The 26,295-nt window shown below is 47.8% G+C and overlaps 1 protein-coding gene across 1 annotated transcript in view; it reads left to right on the forward strand.

Annotated features, from left to right (window-relative positions):
- LOC106595793 (monocyte to macrophage differentiation factor 2) overlaps positions 1-24,785 on the forward strand; it is a gene marked incomplete at its 3' end in the record, with an annotated part of 26,551 nt that extends 1,766 nt beyond the window's left edge. Inside the window, exons 2-4 of the mRNA XM_045712896.1 lie at positions 12,904-12,985; positions 13,074-13,234; positions 24,712-24,785. Coding sequence (XP_045568852.1) covers positions 12,904-12,985; positions 13,074-13,234; positions 24,712-24,785 — 317 coding nt within the window. The remainder of the gene's footprint in view (positions 1-12,903; positions 12,986-13,073; positions 13,235-24,711) is intronic.
- Positions 24,786-26,295: the final 1,510 nt, after the last annotated feature.

A 26,295-nucleotide genomic window follows, 5' to 3' on the forward strand; every position in this document is an offset into this window, starting at 1 on the left:
GATGGTTGGGGTTGGTTGATGGTTGGGGTTGGTTGATGGTTGGGGTTGGTTGATGGTTGGGTTGGTTGATGGTTGGGGTTGGTTGATGGTTGATGGTTGGGGTTGGGGTTGGTTGATGGTTGATGGTTGGGGTTGGTTGATGGTTGGGGTTGGTTGATGGTTGGGGTTGGTTGATGGTTGGGGTTGGTTGATGGTTGATGGTTGGGGTTGGTTGATGGTTGATGGTTGGGGTTGGTTGATGGTTGGGGTTGGTTGATGGTTGATGGTTGATGGTTGATGGTTGGGGTTGGTTGATGGTTGGGGTTGGTTGATGGTTGATGGTTGATGGTTGATGGTTGGGTTGGTTGATGGTTGATGGTTGGGGTTGGTTGATGGTTGGGGTTGGTTGATGGTTGATGGTTGGGTTGGTTGATGGTTGGGGTTGGTTGATGGTTGATGGTTGGGGTTGGTTGATGGTTGATGGTTGGGGTTGGTTGATGGTTGGGGTTGGTTGATGGTTGATGGTTGATGGTTGGGGTTGGGTTGGTTGATGGTTGGGGTTGGTTGGGTGTGTGGTCTGTGTGTGTGTGTGTCTGTGTGTGTGTGTGTGTGTGTGTGTGTGTGTGTGTGTGTGTGTGTGTGTGTGTGTGTGTATATAGTGTGTGGTGTGTGTGTGTGTGTGTGTGTGTGTGTGTGTGTGTGTGTGTGTGTGTGTGTGTGTGTGTCTTGCCACTAGCAGGATTCAGAAACGGATCCTCTGAGATGTAAAGATCTGATCCTCAGCATTACTAACATTCTGTTCATTCTGTTCACTGCTGCAGATTATAGTTCCCCATTATAACGCAACAAGCTGAATGAGAGAGAGATGGAGCAGGTGAAAGTTCAAGCCCAGTCGAGGTAGACACAGCCACCCCACTATGGAGGGAGAGAGAGGGGGAGAGGGGGAGGGAAAGAGAGAGGGGGAAGATGGAGGTAGAGAGAGGGGGAAGATGGAGGTAGGGAGAGAGGGAGAGGGAGAAGATGGAGGTAGAGAGAGGGAGAGAGGGGGAAGATGGAGGTAGAGAGAGGGAGAGAGGGGGAAGATGGAGGTAGAGAGAGGGGAGAGGGAGAAGATGGAGGTAGAGAGAGGGAGAAGAGAGAGAGAGCAGGTGAAAGTTCAAGCCCAGTCGAGGTAGACACAGCCACCCCACTATGGAGGGAGAGAGAGGGGGAGAGGGGGAGGGAAAGAGAGAGGGGGAAGATGGAGGTAGAGAGAGGGGAGAGGGAGAAGATGGAGGTAGAGAGAGGGGGAAGATGGAGAAGATGGAGGTAGAGAGAGGGGGAGAGGGAGAAGATGGAGGTAGGGAGAGGGGGAGAGGGGGAAGATGGAGGTAGGGAGAGAGGGAGAGGGGGAAGATGGAGGTAGAGAGAGGGGGAGAGGGGGAAGATGGAGGTAGAGAGAGGGAGAGAGAGGGGGAAGATGGAGGTAGAGAGAGGGGGAGAGGGAGAAGATGGAGGTAGAGAGAGGGAGAAGAGAGAGAGAGCAGGTGAAAGTTCAAGCCCAGTCGAGGTAGACACAGCCACCCCACTATGGAGGGAGAGAGAGGGGAGAGGGGAGGGAAAGAGAGAGGGAGAAGATGGAGGTAGAGAGAGGGGGAGAGGGGAGGGAAAGAGAGAGGGGGAAGATGGAGGTAGAGAGAGGGGGGAGAGGGGGAGGGAAAGAGAGAGGGGGAAGATGGAGGTAGAGAGAGGGGGAAGATGGAGGTAGGGAGAGAGGGAGAGGGAGAAGATGGAGGTAGAGAGAGGGAGAGAGGGAGAAGATGGAGGTAGAGAGAGGGAGAGAGAGGGGGAAGATGGAGGTAGAGAGAGGGAGAGAGAGGGGGAAGATGGAGGTAGAGAGAGGGGGAGAGGGAGAAGATGGAGGTAGAGAGAGGGAGAGAGAGGGGGAAGATGGAGGTAGAGAGAGGGAGAGAGAGGGGGAAGATGGAGGTAGAGAGAGGGGGAGAGGGAGAAGATGGAGGTAGAGAGAGGGAGAGAGAGGGGGAAGATGGAGGTAGAGAGAGGGAGAGAGAGGGGGAAGATGGAGGTAGAGAGAGGGAGAGAGAGGGGGAAGATGGAGGTAGAGAGAGGGAGAGAGGGAGAAGATGGAGGTAGAGAGAGGGGGAGAGGGAGAAGATGGAGGTAGAGAGAGGGAGAAGAGAGAGAGAGCAGGTGAAAGTTCAAGCCCAGTCGAGGTAGACACAGCCACCCCACTATGGAGGGAGAGAGAGGGGAGAGGGGAGGGAAAGAGAGAGGGAGAGAGGGGGAAGATGGAGGTAGAGAGGGGGAGAGAGGGGGAGGGAAAGAGAGAGGGAGAGAGGGGGAAGATGGAGGTAGAGAGGGGGGGAGAGGGAGAGAGGGAAAGAGGGGGAGGGAAAGAGAGAGGGAGAGAGGGGGAAGATGGAGGTAGAGAGGGGGGAGAGAGGGGGAGGGAAAGAGATAGGGAGAGAGGGGGAAGATGGAGGTAGAGAGAGGGGGAGAGGGAGGTAGAGAGGGGGGAGAGGGAGAGAGGGAAAGAGGGGAGGGAAAGAGAGAGGGAGAGAGGGGGGAAGATGGAGGTAGAGAGGGGGAGAGAGGGGAGGGAAAGAGATAGGGAGAGAGGGGGAAGATGGAGGTAGAGAGGGGGAGAGAGGGGGAGGGAAAGAGATAGGGAGAGAGGGGAAGATGGAGGTAGAGAGAGGGGGAGAGGGAGAGAGGGATAGAGGGGAGGGAAAGAGATAGGGAGAGAGGGGGAAGATGGAGGTAGAGAGGGGGAGAGAGGGGAGGGAAAGAGATAGGGAGAGAGGGGGAAGATGGAGGTAGAGAGAGGGGGAGAGGGAGAGAGGGAAAGAGGGGAGGGAAAGAGAGAGGGAGAGAGGGAGGGAGAGATGGAGGCAGAGAGAGAGAGGGAGGGAGGGAGGGAGAGATGGAGGCAGAGTGCCCCTCTTTTGGAGGATAACAATGCTTTCTCTGATCAGAGCCTTTGTCCCTTCAGGCTCACTGAGACACACACACAGCCTCCACATCCCGTATCTCTCTAGGTAACTAAAACCTTTATGAGCTGAATAAGGCCCGTTAGAGCGGCCTCCACATCCCGTATCTCTCTAGGTAACTAAAACCTTTATGAGCTGAATAAGGCCCGTTAGAGCAGCCTCCACATCCCGTATCTCTCTAGGTAACTAAAACCTTTATGAGCTGAATAAGGCCCGTTAGAGCGGCCTCCACATCCCGTATCTCTCTAGGTAACTAAAACCTTTATGAGCTGAATAAGGCCCGTTAGAGCGGCCTCCACATCCCGTATCTCTCTAGGTAACTAAAACCTTTATGAGCTGAATAAGGCCCGTTAGAGCAGCCTCCACATCCCGTATCTCTCTAGGTAACTAAAACCTTTATGAGCTGAATAAGGCCCGGTAGAGCAGCCTCCACATCCCGTATCTCTCTAGGTAACTAAAACCTTTATGAGCTGAATAAGGCCCGTTAGAGCAGCCTCCACATCCCGTATCTCTCTAGGTAACTAAAACCTTTATGAGCTGAATAAGGCCCGTTAGAGCAGCCTCCACATCCCGTATCTCTCAGGTAACTAAAACCTTTATGAGCTGAATAAGGCCCGTTAGAGCAGCCTCCACATCCCGTATCTCTAGGTAACTAAAACCTTTATGAGCTGAATAAGGCCCGTTAGAGCAGCCTCCACATCCCGTATCTCTCTAGGTAACTAAAACCTTTATGAGCTGAATAAGGCGTGTTAGAGCAGCCTCCACATCCCGTATCTCTCTAGGTAACTAAAACCTTTATGAGCTGAATAAGGCCCGTTAGAGCAGCCTCCACATCCCGTATCTCTCTAGGTAACTAAAACCTTTATATGGGGAAATGGATCATCTTATACATCAAAATGGTAGAAATGGATTTAAAAAAAATACTGAAAGGGATTTTAGAGAAAATACTGAAAGGGATTTAGAGAAAATACTGAACGGGATTTAGAGAAAATACTGAAAGGGATTTTAGAGAAAATACTGAAAGGGATTTAGAGAAAATACTGAAAGGGATTTAGAGAAAATACTGAAAGGGATTTAGAGAAAATACTGAAAGGGATTTAGAGAAAATACTGAAAGGGATTTAGAGAAAATACTGAAACGGATTTAGATAAAATACTGAAAGGGATTTAGAGAAAATATTGAAAGGGATTTAGAGAAAATACTGAAAGGGATTTAGAGAAAATACTGAAAGGGATTTAGAGAAAATACAAACAGATTTAACACAATGTGTGGAATGACGCAACTAACCAAACAACATGGAAGTAAATAGCTACCCTGAACCCTGACCCCTGAACCCTGACCCCTGACCCCTGAACCCTGAACCCTGACCCCTGAACCCTGACCCCTGAACCCCTGAACACTGACCCCTGAACCCTGAACCCTGACCCCTGAACCCCTGACCCCTGAACCCTGAACCCTGACCCCTGAACCCTGACCCCTGAACCCTGAACCCTGACCCCTGACCCCTGAACCCTGAACCCCGTCACACAGCTTCTGCTCGGCCCGAGGGACCCTGTGTTGAATCAGGCACTACCCTGAACCCTGCGATGTGTGTGTGTGTGTGTGTGTGTGTGTGTGTGTGTGTGTGTTGACTTATGAAATGTGGTTTCATAACATGTCCAGATGTGCCTCTCTCTGTAAACCGGGATTGAGAGATTTACTGCTGATTAAAGACACACACACACACACACACACACACACACACACACACACACACACACACACACACACACACACACACACACACACACACACAGACACATTATAGAGGCCAGGAGACACATTAAACAGTCAGTATCCTGGTTGTGTTCAGCAGTATCCAGGTTGAATGGCAGAGTTCAGCAGTATCCTGGTTGAATGGTAGAGTTCAGCAGTATCCTGGTTGAATGGCAGAGTTCAGCAGTATCCTGGTTGAATGGCAGAGTTCAGCAGTATCCTGGTTGAATGGCAGAGTTCAGCAGTATCCTGGTTGAATGGCAGAGTTCAGCAGTATCCTGGTTGAATGGCAGAGTTCAGCAGTATCCTGGTTGAATGGCAGAGTTCAGCAGTATCCTGGTTGAATGGTAGAGTTCAGCAGTAGCCTGGTTGAATGGCAGAGTTCAGCAGTATCCTGGTTGAATGGCAGAGTTCAGCAGTATCCTGGTTGAATGGCAGAGTTCAGCAGTATCCTGGTTGAATGGTAGAGTTCAGCAGTATCCTGGTTGAATGGCAGAGTTCAGCAGTATCCTGGTTGAATGGTTGTGTTCAGCAGTATCCTGGTTGAATGGCAGAGTTCAGCAGTATCCTGGTTGAATGGCAGAGTTCAGCATTATCCTGGTTGAATGGCAGAGTTCAGCAGTATCCTGGTTGAATGGTAGAGTTCAGCAGTATCCTGGTTGAATGGCAGAATTCAGCAGTATCCTGGTTGAATGGAAGAGTTAAGCAGTATCCTGGTTGAATGGCAGAGTTCAGCAGTATCCTGGTTGAATGGCAGAGTGCAGCAGTATCCTGGTTGAGTTCAGCAGTATCCTGGTTGAATGGTAGAGTTCAGCAGTATCCTGGTTGAATGGTAGAGTTCAGCAGTATCCTGGTTGAATGGCAGAGTTCAGCAGTATCCTGGTTGAATGGCAGAGTTCAGCAGTATCCTGGTTGTGTTCAGCAGTATCCTGGTTGAATAGCAGAGTTCAGCAGTATCCTGGTTGAATGGCAGAGTTCAGCAGTATCCTGGTTGAATGGTAGAGTTCAGCAGTATCCTGGTTGAATGGCAGAGTTCAGCAGTATCCTGGTTGTGTGGCAGAGTTCAGCAGTATCCTGGTTGAATGGCAGAGTTCAGCAGTATCCTGGTTGAATGGTAGAGTTCAGCAGTATCCTGGTTGAATGGTAGAGTTCAGCAGTATCCTGGTTGAATGGCAGAGTTCAGCAGTATCCTGGTTGAATGGCAGAGTTCAGCAGTATCCTGGTTGAATGGCAGAGTTCAGCAGTATCCTGGTTGAATGGTAGAGTTCAGCAGTATCCTGGTTGAATGGCAGAGTTCAGCACTATCCTGGTTGAATGGTTGTGTTCAGCAGTATCCTGGTTGAATGGCAGAGTTCAGCAGTATCCTGGTTGAATGGTAGAGTTCAGCAGTATCCTGGTTGAATGGCAGAGTTCAGCAGTATCCTGGTTGAATGGTAGAGTTCAGCAGTATCCTGGTTGAATGGCAGAATTCAGCAGTATCCTGGTTGAATGGCAGAGTTCAGCAGTATCCTGGTTGAATGGCAGAGTTCAGCAGTATCCTGGTTGAATGGCAGATTTCAGCAGTATCCTGGTTGAATGGCAGAATTCAGCAGTATCCTGGTTGAATGGCAGAGTTCAGCAGTATCCTGGTTGAATGGCAGAGTTCAGCAGTATCCTGGTTGAATGGCAGAGTTCAGCAGTATCCTGGTTGAATGGTAGAGTTCAGCAGTATCCTGGTTGAATGGCAGAATTCAGCAGTATCCTGGTTGAATGGCAGAGTTCAGCAGTATCCTGGTTGAATGGCAGAGTTCAGCAGTATCCTGGTTGAATGGCAGAGTTCAGCAGTATCCTGGTTGAATGGTAGAGTTCAGCGGTATCCTGGTTGAATGGTAGAGTTCAGCAGTATCCTGGTTGAATGCCAGAGTTCAGCAGTATCCTGGTTGAATGGCAGAGTTCAGCAGTATCCTGGTTGTGTTCAGCAGTATCCTGGTTGAATAGCAGAGTTCAGCAGTATCCTGGTTGAATGGCAGAGTTCAGCAGTATCCTGGTTGAATGGTAGAGTTCAGCAGTATCCTGGTTGAATGGCAGAGTTCACCAGTATCCTGGTTGTGTGGCAGAGTTCAGCAGTATCCTGGTTGAATGGCAGAGTGCAGCAGTATCCTGGTTGAATGGCAGAGTTCAGCAGTATCCTGGTTGTGTTCAGCAGTATCCTGGTTGTGTTCAGCAGTATCCTGGTTGAATAGCAGAGTTCAGCAGTATCCAGGTTGAATGGCAGAGTTCAGCAGTATCCTGGTTCATGAATGGCAGAGTTCAGCAGTATCCTGGTTGAATGGCAGAGTTCAGCAGTATCCTGGTTGAATGGCAGAGTTCAGCAGTATCCTGTTTGAATGGCAGAGTTCAGCAGTATCCTGGTTGAATGGTAGAGTTCAGCAGTATCCTGGTTGAATGGCAGAGTTCAGCAGTATCCTGGTTGAATGGTAGAGTTCAGCAGTATCCTGGTTGAATGGCAGAGTTCAGCAGTATCCTGGTTGAATGGTAGAGTTCAGCAGTATCCTGGTTGAATGGCAGAGTTCAGCAGTATCCTGGTTGAATGGTAGAGTTCAGCAGTATCCTGGTTGAATGGCAGAGTTCAGCAGTATCCTGGTTGAATGGTAGAGTTCAGCAGTATCCTGGTTGAATTGCAGAGTTCAGCAGTATCCTGGTTGTGTGGCAGAGTTCAGCAGTATCCTGGTTGAATGGCAGAGTTCAGCAGTATCCTGGTTGTGTTCAGCAGTATCCTGGTTGAATGGTAGAGTTCAGCAGTATCCTGGTTGAATGGCAGAGTTCAGCAGTATCCTGGTTGAATGGCAGAGTTCAGCAGTATCCTGGTTGAATGGTTGTGTTCAGCAGTATCCTGTTTGAATGGCAGAGTTCAGCAGTATCCTGGTTGAATGGCAGAGTTCAGCAGTATCCTGGTTGAATGGCAGAGTTCAGCAGTATCCTGGTTGAATGGTAGAGTTCAGCAGTATCCTGGTTGAATGGCAGAGTTCAGCAGTATCCTGGTTGTGTGGCAGAGTTCAGCAGTATCCTGGTTGAATGGCAGAGTTCAGCAGTATCCTGGTTGTGTTCAGCAGTATCCTGGTTGTGTTCAGCAGTATCCTGGTTGAATAGCAGAGTTCAGCAGTATCCTGGTTGAATGGCAGAGTTCAGCAGTATCCTGGTTGAATGGTAGAGTTCAGCAGTATCCTGGTTGAATGGCAGAGTTCAGCAGTATCCTGGTTGTGTGGCAGAGTTCAGCAGTATCCTGGTTGAATGGCAGAGTGCAGCAGTATCCTGGTTGAATGGCAGAGTTCAGCAGTATCCTGGTTGTGTTCAGCAGTATCCTGGTTGTGTTCAGCAGTATCCTGGTTGAATAGCAGAGTTCAGCAGTATCCAGGTTGAATGGCAGAGTTCAGCAGTATCCTGGTTCATGAATGGCAGAGTTCAGCAGTATCCTGGTTGAATGGCAGAGTTCAGCAGTATCCTGGTTGAATGGCAGAGTTCAGCAGTATCCTGTTTGAATGGCAGAGTTCAGCAGTATCCTGGTTGAATGGTAGAGTTCAGCAGTATCCTGGTTGAATGGCAGAGTTCAGCAGTATCCTGGTTGAATGGTAGAGTTCAGCAGTATCCTGGTTGAATGGCAGAGTTCAGCAGTATCCTGGTTGAATGGTAGAGTTCAGCAGTATCCTGGTTGAATGGCAGAGTTCAGCAGTATCCTGGTTGAATGGTAGAGTTCAGCAGTATCCTGGTTGAATGGCAGAGTTCAGCAGTATCCTGGTTGAATGGTAGAGTTCAGCAGTATCCTGGTTGAATGGCAGAGTTCAGCAGTATCCTGGTTGTGTGGCAGAGTTCAGCAGTATCCTGGTTGAATGGCAGAGTTCAGCAGTATCCTGGTTGTGTTCAGCAGTATCCTGGTTGTGTTCAGCAGTATCCTGGTTGAATGGTAGAGTTCAGCAGTATCCTGGTTGAATGGCAGAGTTCAGCAGTATCCTGGTTGAATGGCAGAGTTCAGCAGTATCCTGGTTGAATGGTTGTGTTCAGCAGTATCCTGTTTGAATGGCAGAGTTCAGCAGTATCCTGGTTGAATGGCAGAGTTCAGCAGTATCCTGGTTGAATGGCAGAGTTCAGCAGTATCCTGGTTGAATGGTAGAGTTCAGCAGTATCCTGGTTGAATGGCAGAGTTCAGCAGTATCCTGGTTGTGTGGCAGAGTTCAGCAGTATCCTGGTTGAATGGCAGAGTTCAGCAGTATCCTGGTTGTGTTCAGCAGTATCCTGGTTGTGTTCAGCAGTATCCTGGTTGAATAGCAGAGTTCAGCAGTATCCTGGTTGAATGGCAGAGTTCAGCAGTATCCTGGTTGAATGGTAGAGTTCAGCAGTATCCTGGTTGAATGGCAGAGTTCAGCAGTATCCTGGTTGTGTGGCAGAGTTCAGCAGTATCCTGGTTGAATGGCAGAGTGCAGCAGTATCCTGGTTGAATGGCAGAGTTCAGCAGTATCCTGGTTGTGTTCAGCAGTATCCTGGTTGTGTTCAGCAGTATCCTGGTTGAATAGCAGAGTTCAGCAGTATCCAGGTTGAATGGCAGAGTTCAGCAGTATCCTGGTTCATGAATGGCAGAGTTCAGCAGTATCCTGGTTGAATGGCAGAGTTCAGCAGTATCCTGGTTGAATGGCAGAGTTCAGCAGTATCCTGTTTGAATGGCAGAGTTCAGCAGTATCCTGGTTGAATGGCAGAGTTCAGCAGTATCCAGGTTGAATGGCAGAGTTCAGCAGTATCCTGGTTGAATGGTAGAGTTCAGCAGTATCCTGGTTGAATGGCAGAGTTCAGCAGTATCCTGGTTGAATGGTAGAGTTCAGCAGTATCCTGGTTGAATGGCAGAGTTCAGCAGTATCCTGGTTGAATGGTAGAGTTCAGCAGTATCCTGGTTGAATGGCAGAGTTCAGCAGTATCCTGGTTGAATGGTAGAGTTCAGCAGTATCCTGGTTGAATGGCAGAGTTCAGCAGTATCCTGGTTGTGTGGCAGAGTTCAGCAGTATCCTGGTTGAATGGCAGAGTTCAGCAGTATCCTGGTTGTGTTCAGCAGTATCCTGGTTGTGTTCAGCAGTATCCTGGTTGAATAGCAGAGTTCAGCAGTATCCAGGTTGAATGGCAGAGTTCAGCAGTATCCTGGTTGAATGGCAGAGTTCAGCAGTATCCTGGTTGTGTTCAGCAGTATCCTGGTTGTGTTCAGCAGTATCCTGGTTGAATAGCAGAGTTCAGCAGTATCCTGGTTCATGAATGGCAGAGTTCAGCAGTATCCTGGTTGAATGGCAGAGTTCAGCAGTATCCTGGTTGAATGGCAGAGTTCAGCAGTATCCTGGTTGAATGGCAGAATTCAGCAGTATCCTGGTTGAATGGCAGAGTTCAGCAGTATCCTGGTTGAATGGCAGAGTTCAGCAGTATCCTGGTTGAATGGTAGAGTTCAGCAGTATCCTGGTTGAGTTCAGCAGTATCCTCGTTGAATGGTAGAGTTCAGCAGTATCCTGGTTGAATGGCAGAGTTCAGCAGTATCCTGGTTGAATGGCAGAGTTCAGCAGTATCCTGGTTGAATGGCAGAGTTCAGCAGTATCCTGGTTGAATAGCAGAGTTCAGCAGTATCCTGGTTGAATGGCAGAGTTCAGCAGTATCCTGGTTGAATGGCAGAGTTCAGCAGTATCCTGGTTGAATGGCAGAGTTCAGCAGTATCCTGGTTGAATAGCAGAGTTCAGCAGTATCCTGGTTGAATGGCAGAGTTCAGCAGTATCCTGGTTGAATGGCAGAGTTCAGTAGTATCCTGGTTGTGTGGCAGAGTTCAGCAGTATCCTGGTTGAATGGCAGAGTTCAGCAGTATCCTGGTTGTGTTCAGCAGTATCCTGGTTGTGTTCAGCAGTATCCTGGTTGAATAGCAGAGTTCAGCAGTATCCAGGTTGAATGGCAGAGTTCAGCAGTATCCTGGTTGAATGGCAGAGTTCAGCAGTATCCTGGTTGTGTTCAGCAGTATCCTGGTTGTGTTCAGCAGTATCCAGGTTGTGTGTGTTCCAGGTTCATGAATGGCAGCGTTCAGCAGTATCCTGGTTGAATGGCAGAGTTCAGCAGTATCCTGGTTGAATGGCAGAGTTCAGCAGTATCCTGGCTGAATGGCAGAGTTCAGCAGTATCCTGGTTGTGTTCAGCAGTATCCTGGTTGTGTTCAGCAGTATCCAGGTTTTGTTCAGCAGTATCCTGGTTGTGTTCAGCAGTATCCTGATTGTGTTCAGCAGTATCCTGGTTGTGTTCAGAAGTATCCTGGTTGTTTCAGCAGTATCCAGGTTGTGTTCAGCAGTATCCTGGTTGAATGGCAGTATCCTGGTTGTGTTCAGCAGTATCCTGGTTGTGTTCAGCAGTATCCTGGTTGTGTTCAGCAGTACCCTGGTTGTGTTCAGCAGTATCCTGGTTGAATGGCAGAGTTCAGCAGTATCCTGGTTGTGTTCAGCAGTATCCTGGTTGTGTTTAGCAGTATCCTGGTTGTGGTCAGCAGTATCCTGGTAGTGTTCAGCAGTATCCTGGTAGTGTTCAGCAGTATCCTGGTTGTGTTCAGCAGTATCCAGGTTGTGTTCAGCAGTATCCTGGTTGTGTTCAGCAGTATCCTGGTTGTGTTCAGCAGTATCCTGGTTGTGTTCAGCAGTATCCTGGTTGTGTTCAGCAGTATCCAGGTAGTGTTCAGCAGTATCCTGGTTGTGTTCAGCAGTATCCTGGTTGAATGGCAGTATCCTGGTTGTGTTCAGCAGTATCCTGGTTGTGTTCAGCAGTATCCTGGTTGAATGGCAGTATCCTGGTTGTGTTCAGCAGTATCCTGGTTGTGTTCAGCAGTATCCAGGTTGTGTTCAGCAGTATCCTGGTTGTGTTCAGCAGTAACCTGGTTGTGTTCAGCAGTATCCTGGTTGTGTTCAGCGGTATCCTGGTTGTGTTCAGCAGTATCCAGGTTGTGTTCAGCAGTATCCTGGTTGTGTTCAGCAGTAACCTGGTTGTGTTCAGCAGTATCCTGGTTGTGTTCAGCGGTATCCTGGTTGTGTTCAGCAGTATCAAGGTTGTGTTCAGCAGTATCCTGGTTGTGTTCAGCAGTATCCTGGTTGTGTTCAGCAGTATCCAGGTTGTGTTCAGCAGTATCCTGGTTGTGTTCAGCAGTATCCAGGTTGTGTTCAGCAGTATCCTGGTTGTGTTCAGCAGTATCCTGGTTGTGTTCAGCAGTATCCAGGTTGTGTTCAGCAGTATCCTGGTTGTGTTCAGCAGTAACCTGGTTGTGTTCAGCAGTATCCTGGTTGTGTTCAGCGGTATCCTGGTTGTGTTCAGCAGTATCCAGGTTGTGTTCAGCAGTATCCTGGTTGTGTTCAGCAGTAACCTGGTTGTGTTCAGCAGTATCCTGGTTGTGTTCAGCGGTATCCTGGTTGTGTTCAGCAGTATCAAGGTTGTGTTCAGCAGTATCCTGGTTGTGTTCAGCAGTATCCTGGTTGTGTTCAGCAGTATCCTGGTTGTGTTCAGCAGTATCCTGGTTGAATGGCAGTATCCTGGTTGTGTTCAGCAGTATCCTGGTTGAATGGCAGTATCCTGGTTGTGTTCAGCAGTATCCTGGTTGTGTTCAGCAGTATCCTGGTAGTGTTCAGCAGTATCCTGGTTGTGTTCAGCAGTATCCTGGTTGTGTTCAGCAGTATCCTGGTTGTGTTCAGCAGTATCCTGGTTGTGTTCAGCAGTATCCTGGTTGTGTTCAGCAGTATCCTGGTTGTGTTCAGCAGTATCCTGGTTGTGTTCAGCAGTATCCTGGTTGTGTTCAGCAGTATCCTGGTTGAATGGCAGTATCCTGGTTGTGTTCAGCAGTATCCTGGTTGTGTTCAGCAGTATCCTGGTAGTGTTCAGCAGTATCCTGGTTGTGTTCAGCAGTATCCTGGTAGTGTTCAGCAGTATCCTGGTTGTGTTCAGCAGTATCCTGGTAGTGTTCAGCAGTATCCTGGTTGTGTTCAGCAGTATCCATGTTGTGTTCAGCAGTATCCTGGTTGTGTTCAGCAGTATCCTGGTTGTGTTCAGCAGTATCCTGGATGTGTTCAGCAGTATCCTGGTTGTGTTCAGCAGTATCCTGGTTGTGTTCAGCAGTATCCTGGTTGTGTTCAGCAGTATCCTGGTTGTGTGTTTTCCAGGTTCATGAATAGCAGAGTTCCATCCAGTGAGAGATATCGACCTACAGACTATGAACATGCTGCGAACTGTGCCACCCATGGAGTGAGTTACACACACCACCTATCTACAGATTCATCTGTTTATCTCTGGTTCTACCCACAATGCCTTGTTTACCCATGATCCTCCACAGGTCTGGATCATCCCCAGCCTGGTGGGCGGGTCTGTACTCTACTTCCTGTCTGTGGACCAATGGCAGGCTGCTGCTGCCTGGTTGTACGGGGCGGGGCTTAGCGGTCTATTCATCTCCTCCACTCTGTTTCACACCGTGGCCTGGAAGATCAGACACCTCCGGTTAGTATCTCTGATCAGACACCTCCGGTTAGTATCTCTGATCAGACACCTCCGGTTAGTATCTCTGATCAGACACCTCCGGTTAGTATCTCTGATCAGACACCTCCGGTTAGTATCTCTGATCAGACGGTTAGTATCTCTGATCAGACACCTCCGGTTAGTATCTCTGATCAGACGGTTAGTATCTCTGATCAGACACCTCCGGTTAGTATCTCTGATCAGACACCTCCGGTTAGTATCTCTGATCAGACGGTTAGTATCTCTGATCAGACACCTCCGGTTAGTATCTCTGATCAGACGGTTAGTATCTCTGATCAGACACCTCCGGTTAGTATCTCTGATCAGACACCTCCGGTTAGTATCTCTGATCAGACGGTTAGTATCTCTGATCAGACACCTCCGGTTTGTATCTCTGATCAGACGGTTAGTATCTCTGATCAGACACCTCCGGTTAGTATCTCTGATCAAACAGTTAGTATCTCTGATCAGACGGTTAGTATCTCTGATCAGACACCTCCGGTTAGTATCTCTGATCAGACGGTTAGTATCTCTGATCAGACGGTTAGTATCTCTGATCAGACACCTCCGGTTTGTATCTCTGATCAGACGGTTAGTATCTCTGATCAGACACCTCCGGTTAGTATCTCTGATCAGACACCTCCGGTTAGTATCTCTGATCAGACGGTTAGTATCTCTGATCAGACACCTCCGGTTTGTATCTCTGATCAGACGGTTAGTATCTCTGATCAGACACCTCCGGTTAGTATCTCTGATCAGACACTCGTTAGTATCTCTGATCAGAACCTCGGTTAGTATCTCTGATCAGACACCTCCGGTTAGTATCTCTGATCAGACACCTCGGTTAGTATCTCTGATCAGAACCTCGGTTAGTATCTCTGATCGGACACCTCCGGTTAGTATCTCTGATCAGACACCTCCGGTTAGTATCTCTGATCAGACACCTCCGGTTAGTATCTCTGATCAGACGGTTAGTATCTCTGATCAGACACCTCCGGTTAGTATCTCTGATCAGACACCTCCGGTTAGTATCTCTGATCAGACGGTTAGTATCTCTGATCAGACACCTCCGGTTAGTATCTCTGATCAGACGGTTAGTATCTCTGATCAGACGGTTAGTATCTCTGATCAGACACCTCCGGTTAGTATCTCTGAATAGAGAGACATTTCAGATGTCATGTCATGTCTACAGTGTTGTAACGATGTGCAAATAGTTAAAGTCCAAAAGGTAAAATAAATAAACATAAATGTGGGTTGTATTTACAATGGTGTTTGTTCTTCACTGGTTGACCTTTTCTGGCGGCAACAGGTCACACATCTTGCTGCTGTGATTAAACTCTGTGGTATTTCACCCAGTAGATATGGGAGTTTATCAAAATTGGGTTTGTTTTCTAATTCTTTGTGTATCTGTGTAATCTGAGGGAAATAATGTGTCTCTAATATGGTCATACATTTGGGCAGGAGGTTAGGAAGTGGCAGCTCAGTTTCCACCTCATTTTGTGGGCAGTGCTGCACATAGCCTGTCTTCTCTTGAGAGCCAACAGTGACCTTTCTCAATAGCAAGGCTATGCTCACAGTACATAGTCAAAGCGTTTGTTCATTTTGGGTCAGTCCCAGTGGTCAGGTATTCTGCCTCTGTGTCCTCTCTGTTTAGGGACAAACAGCATTCTAGTTTGCTCTGTTTTATTTGTTAATTCTTTCCAATGTCAATATCCCTGGTAGGTCTGTGTGTGTGTGTGTGTGTGTGTGTGTGTGTGTGTGTGTGTGTGTGTGTGTGTGTGTGTGTGTGTGTGTGTGTGTGTGTGTGTGTGTGTGTGTGTGTACACCGCCTGGTAGGTGTGTGTGTGTGTGTGTGTACACCCCCTGGTAGGTGTGTGTGTGTGTGTGTGTGTACACCCCCTGGTAGGTGTGTGTGTGTGTGTGTGTGTGTGTACACCCCCTGGTAGGTGTGTGTGTGTGTGTGTGTGTGTGTGTGTGTGTGTGTGTGTGTGTGTGTGTGTGTGTGTGTGTGTGTGTGTGTGTGTGTGTGTGTGTGTGTGTGTGTGTGTGTGTGTGTGTGTGATTGGGCCTTTCCCCTGGGCCTGAGACGTTGGTTTTTCCAATGATCGGAACCCTGACAGTAGTGACACTCTTGACTGAAGTCAGCGTTACCACGGCAGCCAGGCTCAAACCCCTAGATGAATGAAACTCTGCCCGTGAACCAGAGAGTCAGAGTGGGCGGGGGCCCGAATCTCTCCGAACTGTCACGGTGAGCGCTACTGGTGGAGGAGTCAGGGTGCAGGAGGAGTCAGGGTGCAGGAGGAGTCAGGGTGCAGGAGGAGTCAGGGTGCAGGAGGAGTCGGGTGCAGGAGGAGTCAGGGTGCAGGAGGAGTCAGGGTGCAGGAGGAGTCAGGGTGCAGGAGGAGTCAGGGTGCAGGAGGAGTCAGGGTGCAGGAGGAGTCAGGTGCAGGAGGAGTCAGGTGCAGGAGGAGTCAGGGTGCAGGAGGAGTCAGGGTGCAGGAGGAGTCAGGGTGCAGGAGGAGTCAGGGTGCAGGAGGAGTCGGGTGCAGGAGGAGTCAGGGTGCAGGAGGAGTCAGGGTGCAGGAGGAGTCAGATGCAGGAGAAGTCAGGGTGCAGGAGAGCAGAGAGTTGTGAACAGGCGAACACTTTATTTAGGCAGAGGCAATAAAACAGACAGACGCCACTGCGTCAAAACCTCCAGCCAAAGGTAAAAAGTGCAAGGCGCGAAACAGTCACAAAAAATTTGCAAATGTTACAATAAACAACCTTTGTGAAGTACCACGGAAATAACGGACAAAAACCCAGCCTGGCGGCGTACACACGAAACACGTAACAATTACAATTTCACACAAAGACATGGAGGGGAACAGAGGAATAAATACATGCTGTGTGATTAGGGAATGAAAACCAGGTGTGCAGGGAACAAGACAAAACAAATGGATACATGAAAAATGGAGCGGCGATGGCTAGAAAGCCGGTGACGCCGAACGCCGCCCGAACAAGGAGAGGAGCCGGCGGAAGTTGTGATGCGCGACTCCAGCGGCGACGGTGGAACTCCCGCAGCAGTTCAGGGTCCAACACATCCGCCACCGGAACCCAGCACCTCTCCTCCGGACCGTACCCCCCCCACCCCTGCCACGGGTCCACCTCCCACTCCGACGTCTCGAATCCAAGATGGAACGAACAGAGTACGCCGGGGCCCCCTCGATGTCCAGGGAACCTCCCGCACCTCAGATTCCTGGAGCGGGCCAGCCACCACCGGCCTGAGGAGAGACACATGGAACGAGGGGTTAATACGGTAATCGGGGGGGAAGCGGTAACCTGTAACGCACCTCGTTCAGTCTCCTCGGGACTTTGAATAGCCCCACAAACCGTGGGCCCAGCTTCCGGCAGGGCAGGCGAAGGGGCAGGTTTCGGGTCGAGAGCCAGACCCGGTCCTCACTGCGGTGACGGTCTGCGCCCACTTTCTGACGCAGCGAGGCGCGCTGAAGGTGGACATGGGCGGTGTCCCATGTTTCCTCCGCACGCCAGAACCAGTCGTCCACCGCAGGAGCCTCGGTCTGACTCTGATGCCAAGGAGCCAGAACTGACTGATACCCCAGTACGCACTGGAAGGGGGTAAGGTTAGTGGAGGAGTGGCGGAGCGAGTTCTGGGCCATCTCTGCCCAGGGCACGAACGCAGCCCACTCCCCCGGCCAGTCCTGGAAATAGGACCTCAGAAACCTACCCACATCCTGGTTTACTCTCTCCACCTGCCCGTTACTCTCTGGGTGAAAACCTGAGGTAAGGCTGACTGAGACCCCCAGTTGTTCCATGAACGCCTTCCAGACCCTCGACGTGAACTGGGGACCCCAATCAGACACTATGTCCTCAGGCACCCCGTAGTGCCGGAAGACCTGTGTAAACAGAGCCTCCGCAGTTTGTAGGGCCGTAGGGAGACCGAGCAAAGGGAGGAGAAAAACGATCCACAACGACCAGGATCGCGGTGTTACCCTGTGAGGGAGGAAGATCATTAAGGAAATCTACCGACAGGTGCGACCACGGCCGTTGTGGAACGGGTAAGGGTTGTAACTTACCTCTGGGCATGTGCCTAGGGGCCTTGCACTGGGCGCACACTGAGCACGAGGAAACATAAACCCTCACGTCCTTAGCCAAAGTGGACCACCAGTACTTCCCAGTCAGACAGCTCACTGTCCGACCGATCCCCGGATGACCAGAGGAGGGTGACTTGTGGGCCCAATAGATCAACTGGTCACGGACAGCAGACGGAACGTACAGACGCCCGACGGGACACTGGAGGGGAGCGGGCTCTGTACGCAACGCCTGCTCAATGTCCGCGTCCAGCTCCCACACGACCGCGCTACCAGGCAGGAGCCCGGGAGTATGGGAGTCTGATCCATGGGCCGCTCCTCTGTGTCATACAGCCGGGACAGTGCATCTGCCTTCATATTCTGGGAACCTGGTCTGTAGGACATGGTAAACACAAAACGGGTAAAGAACATGGCCCACCTTGCCTGATGAGGATTCAGTCTCCTCGCTGCCCGGATGTACTCCAGATTGCGGTGGTCAGTCCAGATGAGAAAAGGTTGTTTAGCCCCCTCAAGCCAATGTCTCCATGCCTTCGAAGCCTTGACGACAGCCAACAGCTCCCGGTCCCCCACGTCATAGTTTCGCTCCGTCGGGCTGAGCTTCTTCGAGAAGAAAGCACAGGGGCGGAGCTTCGTTGGCGTGCCTGAGCGCTGAGAGAGCATAGCTCCTATCCCAGCCTCAGACGGGTCCACCTCCACTATGAACGCCAAAGAGGGATCCGGATGGGCCAGCACGGGAGCCGAGGTAAACAGAGTTCTCAGGTGCCCAAAAGCCCTGTCCGCCTCAGCCGACCACTGCAGATGTACAGGACCCCCCTTCAGCAGTGAGGTAATGGGAGCAGCCACCTGGCCAAAACCCCGGATATGTCACGTCCTGGCCAGTATAAGGGTTAATTGTCATTTTAGTTTGGTCAGGACGTGGCAGAGGGTATTTGTTTTATGTGGTTCAGGGTGGTGTGTTAGTTAGGAGGGCGTTTGATTTATTATTTCCGGGTTTTGAGTTATGGTCTATGTTGATGTATTTCTATGTGTAGTCTGGTTGATCTGTTTCTATGTTGAGTTAATTGGGGTGGACTTCCAATTGAAGGCAGCTGTGTGGTGTTGCCTTTGATTGGAAGTCCTATATTAGTTGGGTGTGTTTGTCTGTGTATTTGTGGGAGATTGTTTCGTGTTTAGCGTGTGTGAGCCTAACAGGACTGTCTGTAAATCGCGAGTTCGTTTTGTTATTTTTGTATGTTCGTTTTTGAGTTTATTAAATGTTCAAAAATGAACTATCACAACCCTGCTGCATTTTGGTCCTCTTTTTCCGACGATGATTTCGCTATATCGTCCCTCCGACGAAGAAATCCCTGACAGGATTAACCTCCGGTAGTAATTGGCAAACCCTAAAAACCTCTGCACCTCCTTTACCGTGGTGGGAGTCGGCCAATTACGCACGGCTGAAATGCGGTCACTCTCCATCTCCACCCCTGAGGTGGAAATGCGGTACCCTAGGAAGGAGACGGACTGTTGGAAGAACAGGCATTTCTCAGCCTTGACGTACAGGTCATGACCCAGCACCCTGCGTACCAGGGACACATGCTCGGGCGTGTAGCGGAGTATATCAGAATGTCGTCGATATACACCACTACACCCTGCCCGTGCAGGTCCCTGAAGATCTCGTCCACAAAGGATTGGAAGACTGATGGAGCGTTCATCAACCCGTACGGCATGACGAGGTACTCATAATGCCCTAAAGGTTGTACTAAACACCGTCTTCCACTCGTCTCCCTCCTGAATACGCACCAGGTTGTACGCGCTCCTGAGATCCAGTTTACTGAAGACGCGCGCCCCGTGCATTGACTCAATCGCCGTGGCGATGAGAGGTAACGGGTAACTGTACCTCATCGGGATTTGATTGAGACCTCGATAGTCAATGCACGGGGCGTAAACCTGCGTCCTTCTTCTTCACCAAAAAGAAACTCGAGGTGGCGGGTGAAGTGGAGGACCGAATGTACCCCTGACGCAGGAATCAGAGACATATGTCTCCATAGCCGCCGTCTCTGCTTGCGACAGGGGATACACGTGACTCCTGGGAAGTGCAGCGTCTACCAGGAGATTTATCGCACAATCCCCCCGTCGATGAGGTGGTAATTGAGTCGCCTTCTTCTTGGAGAAGGCGAGAGCCAAATCGGCATATTCAGGGGGGATGCGCACGGTGGAGACCTGGTCTGGACTTTCCACCGTGGTAGCACCAACGGAAACCCCTACACACCTCCCCGAGCACTCTCGCGACCACCCCGTGAGAGCCCTCTGTTGCCAGGAAATGGTGGGGTTATGACGAGCTAACCAGGGAAGGCCTAGCACCACGGGAAACGCAGGAGAGTCAATGAGGAAGAGACTGATCTTCTCCTCGTGACCCCCTTGCGTCACCATGGCCAGGGAGATGGTGGCTTCCCTGATTAGCCCGGACCCTAATGGTCGACTATCCAGAGCGTGTACCGGGAAAGGTCTAACCACAGGAATAATAACGGGGATCCCTAAACTAAGGGCGAACGCTCTGTCGATAAAATTCCCAGCCGCGCCTGAATCGACGAGCGCCTTATGCTGGGAAAACTCAGGAAAACAAACAGGTACAAACAGGTGGACAACAGAGGACTCTGGATGAGAGTGGTGCAGACTCACCTGGGGTGACGCCAGAGTGCTCTGCCTGCTGCCTCGACTCCCAGAGGGACCAACCCAGAACCGACCGGCAGTGTGCCCTCTGCGGCCACAGATGGTGCACGTGATGGCCCCTCCTCCAGCCTCCCTAAGCGCAGCCCCTCCCTCCCACAGAAATGGCACAACCAAAATCCAACAGTGTGTCTGCGTGGAGAAAGTCTCCTCAATGAATGGGGGAAAGGTGTATTTATCCCGGGACACACCCGATCCCAGGTCTGTCCCATAGTCGCTGACGACCCTCCCGGCTCCGACCCACAGACATCCTATTAAGGAAAACAAGAGCAAAGAGGAAGAATTTGGCAGACAGAGTGGGAGGGTCAGTCGCAGAGTGGGAGGGTCGTCAGACAGAGTGGGAGGGTCGTATCAGAGTGGGAGGGTCGTCAGACAGAGTGGGAGGGTCGTCGCAGAGTGGGAGGGTCGTCAGACAGAGTGGGAGGGTCGTATCAGAGTGGGAGGGTTGTATCAGAGTGGGAGGGTCGTATCAGAGTGGGAGGGTCGTCAGACAGAGTGGGAGGGTCGTCGGACAGAGTGGGAGGGTCGTATCAGAGTGGGAGGGTCGTATCAGAGTGGGAGGGTCATCGCAGAGTGGGAGGGTCGTCGCAGAGTGGGAGGGTCGTATCAGAGTGGGAGGGTCGTATCAGAGTGGGAGGGTCGTATCAGAGTGGGAGGGTCGTATCAGAGTGGGAGGGTCGTAGCAGAGTGGGAGGGTCGTATCAGAGTGGGAGGGTCGTCAGACAGAGTGGGAGGGTCGTATCAGAGTGGAAGGTCGTATCAGAGTGGGAGGGTCGTATCAGAGTGGGAGGGTCGTCAGACAGAGTGGGAGGGTCGTATCAGAGTGGGAGGGTCGTCGCAGAGTGGGAGGGTCGTATCAGAGTGGGAGGGTCGATCAGAGTGGGAGGGTTGTATCAGAGTGGGAGGGTCGTCGCAGAGTGGGAGGATCGTTGCAGAGTGGGAGGGTTGTATCAGAGTGGGAGGGTCGTATCAGAGTGGGAGGGTCGTATCAGAGTGGGAGGGTCGTTGCAGAGTGGGAGGGTCATATCAGAGTGGGAGGGTCGTATCAGAGTGGGAGGGTCGTATCAGAGTGGGAGGGTCGTATCAGAATGGGAGGGTCATCACAGTATAATAACTGTCTGTGTAATAACTTTGTATAATAACTGTGTGTATAATAACTGTGTGTATTTTAACTGTATAATAACTATGTATAATAACTGTGTGTATAATAACTGTGTGTAATAACTGTGTGTAATAGCTGTGTGTAAAATAACTGTGTCTATAATAACTGTGTGTATTTTTAACTGTATAATAACTATGTATAATAACTGTGTGTATAATAACTGTGTGTGTAATAACTGTGTGTAATAACTGTGTGTGTAATAACTGTGTGTAATAACTGTGTGTGTAATAACTGTGTGTGTAATAACTGTGTGTAATAACTGTGGGTATAATAACTGTGTGTATAATAACTGTGTATAATAACTGTGTGTGTAATAACTGTGTATAATAACTGTGTATAATAACTGTGTGTATAATAACTGTGTGTATAATAGCTGTGTGTATAATAGCTGTGTGTGTAATAACGGTGTGTATAATAACTGTGTGTAATAACTGTGTGTATAATAACTGTGTATAATAACTGTGTGTGTAATAACTGTGTGTGTAATAACTGTGTGTATAATAAATGTGTGTGTAATAGCTGTGTGTATAATAACTGTGTGTATAATAACTGTGTGTGTAATATTTGTGGGTATAATAACTGTGTGTATAATACATGTGTGTATAATAACTGTGTGTGTGTAATAACTGTGTGTGTAATAACTGTGTATAATAACTGTGTGTATAATAACTGCGTGTGTAATAACTGTGTGTAATAACTGTGTGTAATAGCTGTGTGTGTAATAGCTGTGTGTATAATAACTGTGTGTGTAATAACTGTGTATAATAACTTTGTGTATAATAACTGTGTGTAATAACTGTGTGTGTAATAACTGTGTGTAATAACTGTGTATAATAACTGTGTGTATAATAACTGTGTGTAATAACTGTGTGTAATAACTGTGTGTGTGTAATAACTGTGTGTGTAATAACTGTGTGTATAATAACTGCGTGTATAATAACTGTGTGTAATAACTGTGTGTGTGTAATAACTGCGCGTATAATAACTGTGTGTAATAACTGTGTGTATAATAACTGTGTGTAATAACTGTGTGTAATAACTGTGTAATAACTGTGTGTATAATAACTGTGTATAATAACTGTGCTTAATAACTGTGTATAATAACTGTGTATAATAACTGTGTGTATAATAACTGTGTGTGTAATAACTGTGTGTGTAATAAATGTGTGTTATAACTCTGTGTAATAACTTTGAGTAATAACTGTGTGTGTAATAACTGTGTGTAATAACTGTGTGTAATAACTGTATGTAATAACTTTGTGTGTAATAACTGTGTATAATAACTGTGTGTGTAATAACTGTGTGTAATAACTGTGTGTAATAACTGTTTAATAACTGTGTGTAATAACTGTTTAATAACTGTGTGTGTAATAACTGTGTGTAATAAATGTGTGTGTAATAACTGTGTCTATAATAACTGTGTATAATAACTGTGTGTTTAATAACTGTGTGTGTAATAACTGTGTGTAATAACTGTGTGTGTAATAACTGTGTATAATAACTGTGCGTGTAATAACTGTGCGTATAATAACTGTGTGTGTAATAACTGTGTGTAATAACTGTGTGTAATAACTGTGTGTATAATAACTGTGTGTAATAACTGTGTGTAATAACTGTGTCTATAATAACTGTGTATAATAACTGTGTATAATAACTGTGTGTATAATAACTGTGTGTATAATAACTGTGTGTATAATAACTGTGTATAATAACTGTGTGTGTAATAACTGTGTGTATAATAACTGTGTGTATAATAACTGTGTGTGTAATAACTGTGTGTGTAATAACTGTGTGTATAATAACTGTGTGTGTAATAACTGTGTGTAATAACTGTGTGTGTAATAACTGTGTATAATAACTGTGTGTGTAATAACTGTGTGTGTAATAACTGTGTATAATAACTGTGCGTATAATAACTGTGCGTATAATAACTGTGTGTGTAATAACTGTGTGTAATAACTGTGTGTAATAACTGTGTGTATAATAACTGTGTGTAATAACTGTGTGTAATAACTGTGTCTATAATAACTGTGTATAATAACTGTGTGTATAATAACTGTGTGTATAATAACTGTGTGTGTAATAACTGTGTGTATAATAACTGTGTATAATAACTGTGTGTGTAATAACTGTGTGTATAATAACTGTGTATAATAACTGTGTATAATAACTGTGTGTGTATAATAACTGTGTGTAATAACTGTGTATAATAACTGTGTGTGTAATAACTGTGTGTAATAACTGTGTGTGTAATAACTGTATATTAGAGTATAGTGTATATAACAGTATAGTGTAATAACTGTGTGTAATAACTGTGTGTGTAATAACTGTGTGTGTAATAACTGTGTGTAATAACTGTGTGTAATGACTGTCTCTCTACAGTATAGTGGAGCAGCGTGTGTGTAATAACTGTGTATAATAACTGTGTGTATAATAACTGTGTGTATAATAACTGTGTGTATAATAACTGTGTGTAATAACTGTGTGTATAATAACTGTGTGTAATAACTGTGTATAATAACTGTGTGTATAATAACTGTGTGTGTAATAACTGTGTGTAATAACTGTGTATAATAACTGTGTGTAATAACTGTGTGTAATAACTGTCTCTCTACAGTATAGTGGAGCAGCGTGTGTGTAATAACTGTGTATAATAACTGTGTGTATAATAACTGTGTGTGTAATAACTGTGTGTGTAATAACTGTCTCTACAGTATAGTGGAGCAGCGTGTGTGTAATAACTGTGTATAATAACTGTGTGTATAATAACTGTGTGTGTAATAACTGTGTATAATAACTGTGTGTATAATAACTGTGTGTGTAATAACTGTGTGTAATAACTGTGTGTGTAATAACTGTCTCTCTACAGTATAGTGGAGCAGCGTGTGTGTAATAACTGTGTATAATAACTGTGTGTATAATAACTGTGTGTGTAATAACTGTGTGTGTAATAACTGTGTGTAATAACTGTGTGTAATAACTGTCTCTCTACAGTCTAGTGGAGCAGCGTGTGTGTAATAACTGTGTGTAATATTTGTGTGTAATAACTGTGTGTAATAACTGTCTCTCTATAGTGGAGCAGCGTGTGTGTAATAACTGTGTGTAATAACTGTGTGTGTAATAACTGTGTGTAATAACTGTGTGTAATAACTGTGTGTAATAACTGTCTCTATAGTGGAGCAGCGTGTGTGTAATAACTGTGTGTAATAACTGTGTGTGTAATAACGTGTGTGTAATAACTGTGTGTAATAACTGTGTGTAATAACTGTCTCTCTATAGTGGAGCAGCGTGTGTGTAATAACTGTGTGTAATAACTGTGTGTATAATAACTGTGTGTAATAACTGTGTGTGTAATAACTGTGTGTAATAACTGTGTGTATAATAACTGTGTGTATAATAACTGTGTGTGTAATAACTGTGTGTATAATAACTGTGTGTATAATAACTGTGTGTATAACTGTGTGTAATAACTGTGTGTAATAACTGTCTCTCTACAGTATAGTGGAGCAGCGTTTCCACATGTGTGACAGAATGGCCATCTACTTCTTCATCGCTGCTTCCTACACCCCTGGTAGGTGTGTGTACCCCCTGGTAGGTGTGTGTACCCCCTGGTAGGTGTGTGTACCCCCTGGTAGGTGTGTGCACCTGGTAGGTGTGTGTACCCCTGGTAGGTGTGTGTACCCCTGGTAGGTGTGTGTGTACCCCTGGTAGGTGTGTGTGCCCCCTGGTAGGTGTGTGTACCCCTGGTAGGTGTGTGTACCCCCTGGTAGGTGTGTGTGTACCCCCTGGTAGGTGTGTGTACCCCCTGGTAGGTGTGTGTACCCCCTGGTAGGTGTGTGTACCCCCTGGTAGGTGTGTGTGTGTACCCCTGGTAGGGTGTGTGTGTGTGTGTGTGTGTGTGTGTGTGTGTGTGTCAACATTAACGGGCGTATCAACAGGAGAGGGAGGATGGAAATCAAACCGCTAACTGGGCAGATTTGTTGCCACTCAAGACCGTTTTATGGCTGTGAGAGCATTTTAGCTAAGCCTTTTCCTAAACTTAACCTCATTCTCCTAACCTGCTCGTTAATTCTCCTAACCTGCTATGTTAATTCTCCTAACCTGCTGCGTTAATTCTCCTAACCTGCTACGTTAATTCTCCTAACCTGCTACGTTAATTCTCCCTAACCTGCTACGTTAATTCTCCCAACCTGCTACGTTAATTCTCCTAACCTGCTACGTTAATTCTCCTAATCTGCCACGTTAATTCTCCTAACCTGCTATGTTAATTCTCCTAACCTGCTGCGTTAATTCTCCTAACCTGCTCACGTTAATTCTCCTAACCTGCTACAGTACGTTAATTCTCCTAACCTGCTGCGTTAATTCTCCCTAACCTGCTCGTTAATTCTCCCTAACCTGCTGCGTTAATTCTCCTAACCTGCTATGTTAATTCTGTTTCCAGGTTAATGCTGAGGGAGTTGGGTGTTTCCAGGTTAATGCTGAGGGAGTTGGGTGTTTCCAGGTTAATGCTGAGGGAGTTGGGTGTTTCAGGTTAATGCTGAGGGGAGTTGGGTCATGTTTTCCAGGTTAATGCTGAGGGAGTTGGGTCATGGGTGTTTCCAGGTTAATGCTGAGGAGTTGGGTGTTTCCAGGTTAATGCTGAGGGGAGTTGGGTCCATGGTCATGTGTTTCCAGGTTAATGCTGAGGGAGTTGGGTCCATGGTCATGTGTTTCCAGGTTAATGCTGAGGGAGTTGGGTGTTTCCAGGTTAATGCTGAGGGAGTTGGGTGTTTCCAGGTTAATGCTGAGGAGTTGGGTGTTTCCAGGTTAATGCTGAGGGAGTTGGGTGTGTTTCAGGTTAATGCTGAGGGAGTTGGGTCATGTGTTTCCAGGTTAATGCTGAGGGAGTTGGGTTGTTTTCCAGGTTAATGCTGAGGGAGTTGGGTGTTTCCAGGTTAATGCTGAGGGAGTTGGGTGTTTCCAGGTTAATGCTGAGGGAGTTGGGTGTTTCCAGGTTAATGCTGAGGGAGTTGGGTGTTTCCAGGTTAATGCTGAGGGAGTTGGGTGTTTCCAGGTTAATACAGAAACATGTAACCCCTTTG

Source organism: Salmo salar, unplaced genomic scaffold (assembly GCF_905237065.1).
Source record: "Salmo salar unplaced genomic scaffold, Ssal_v3.1, whole genome shotgun sequence".
NCBI classification, from domain to species: domain Eukaryota; kingdom Metazoa; phylum Chordata; class Actinopteri; order Salmoniformes; family Salmonidae; genus Salmo; species Salmo salar.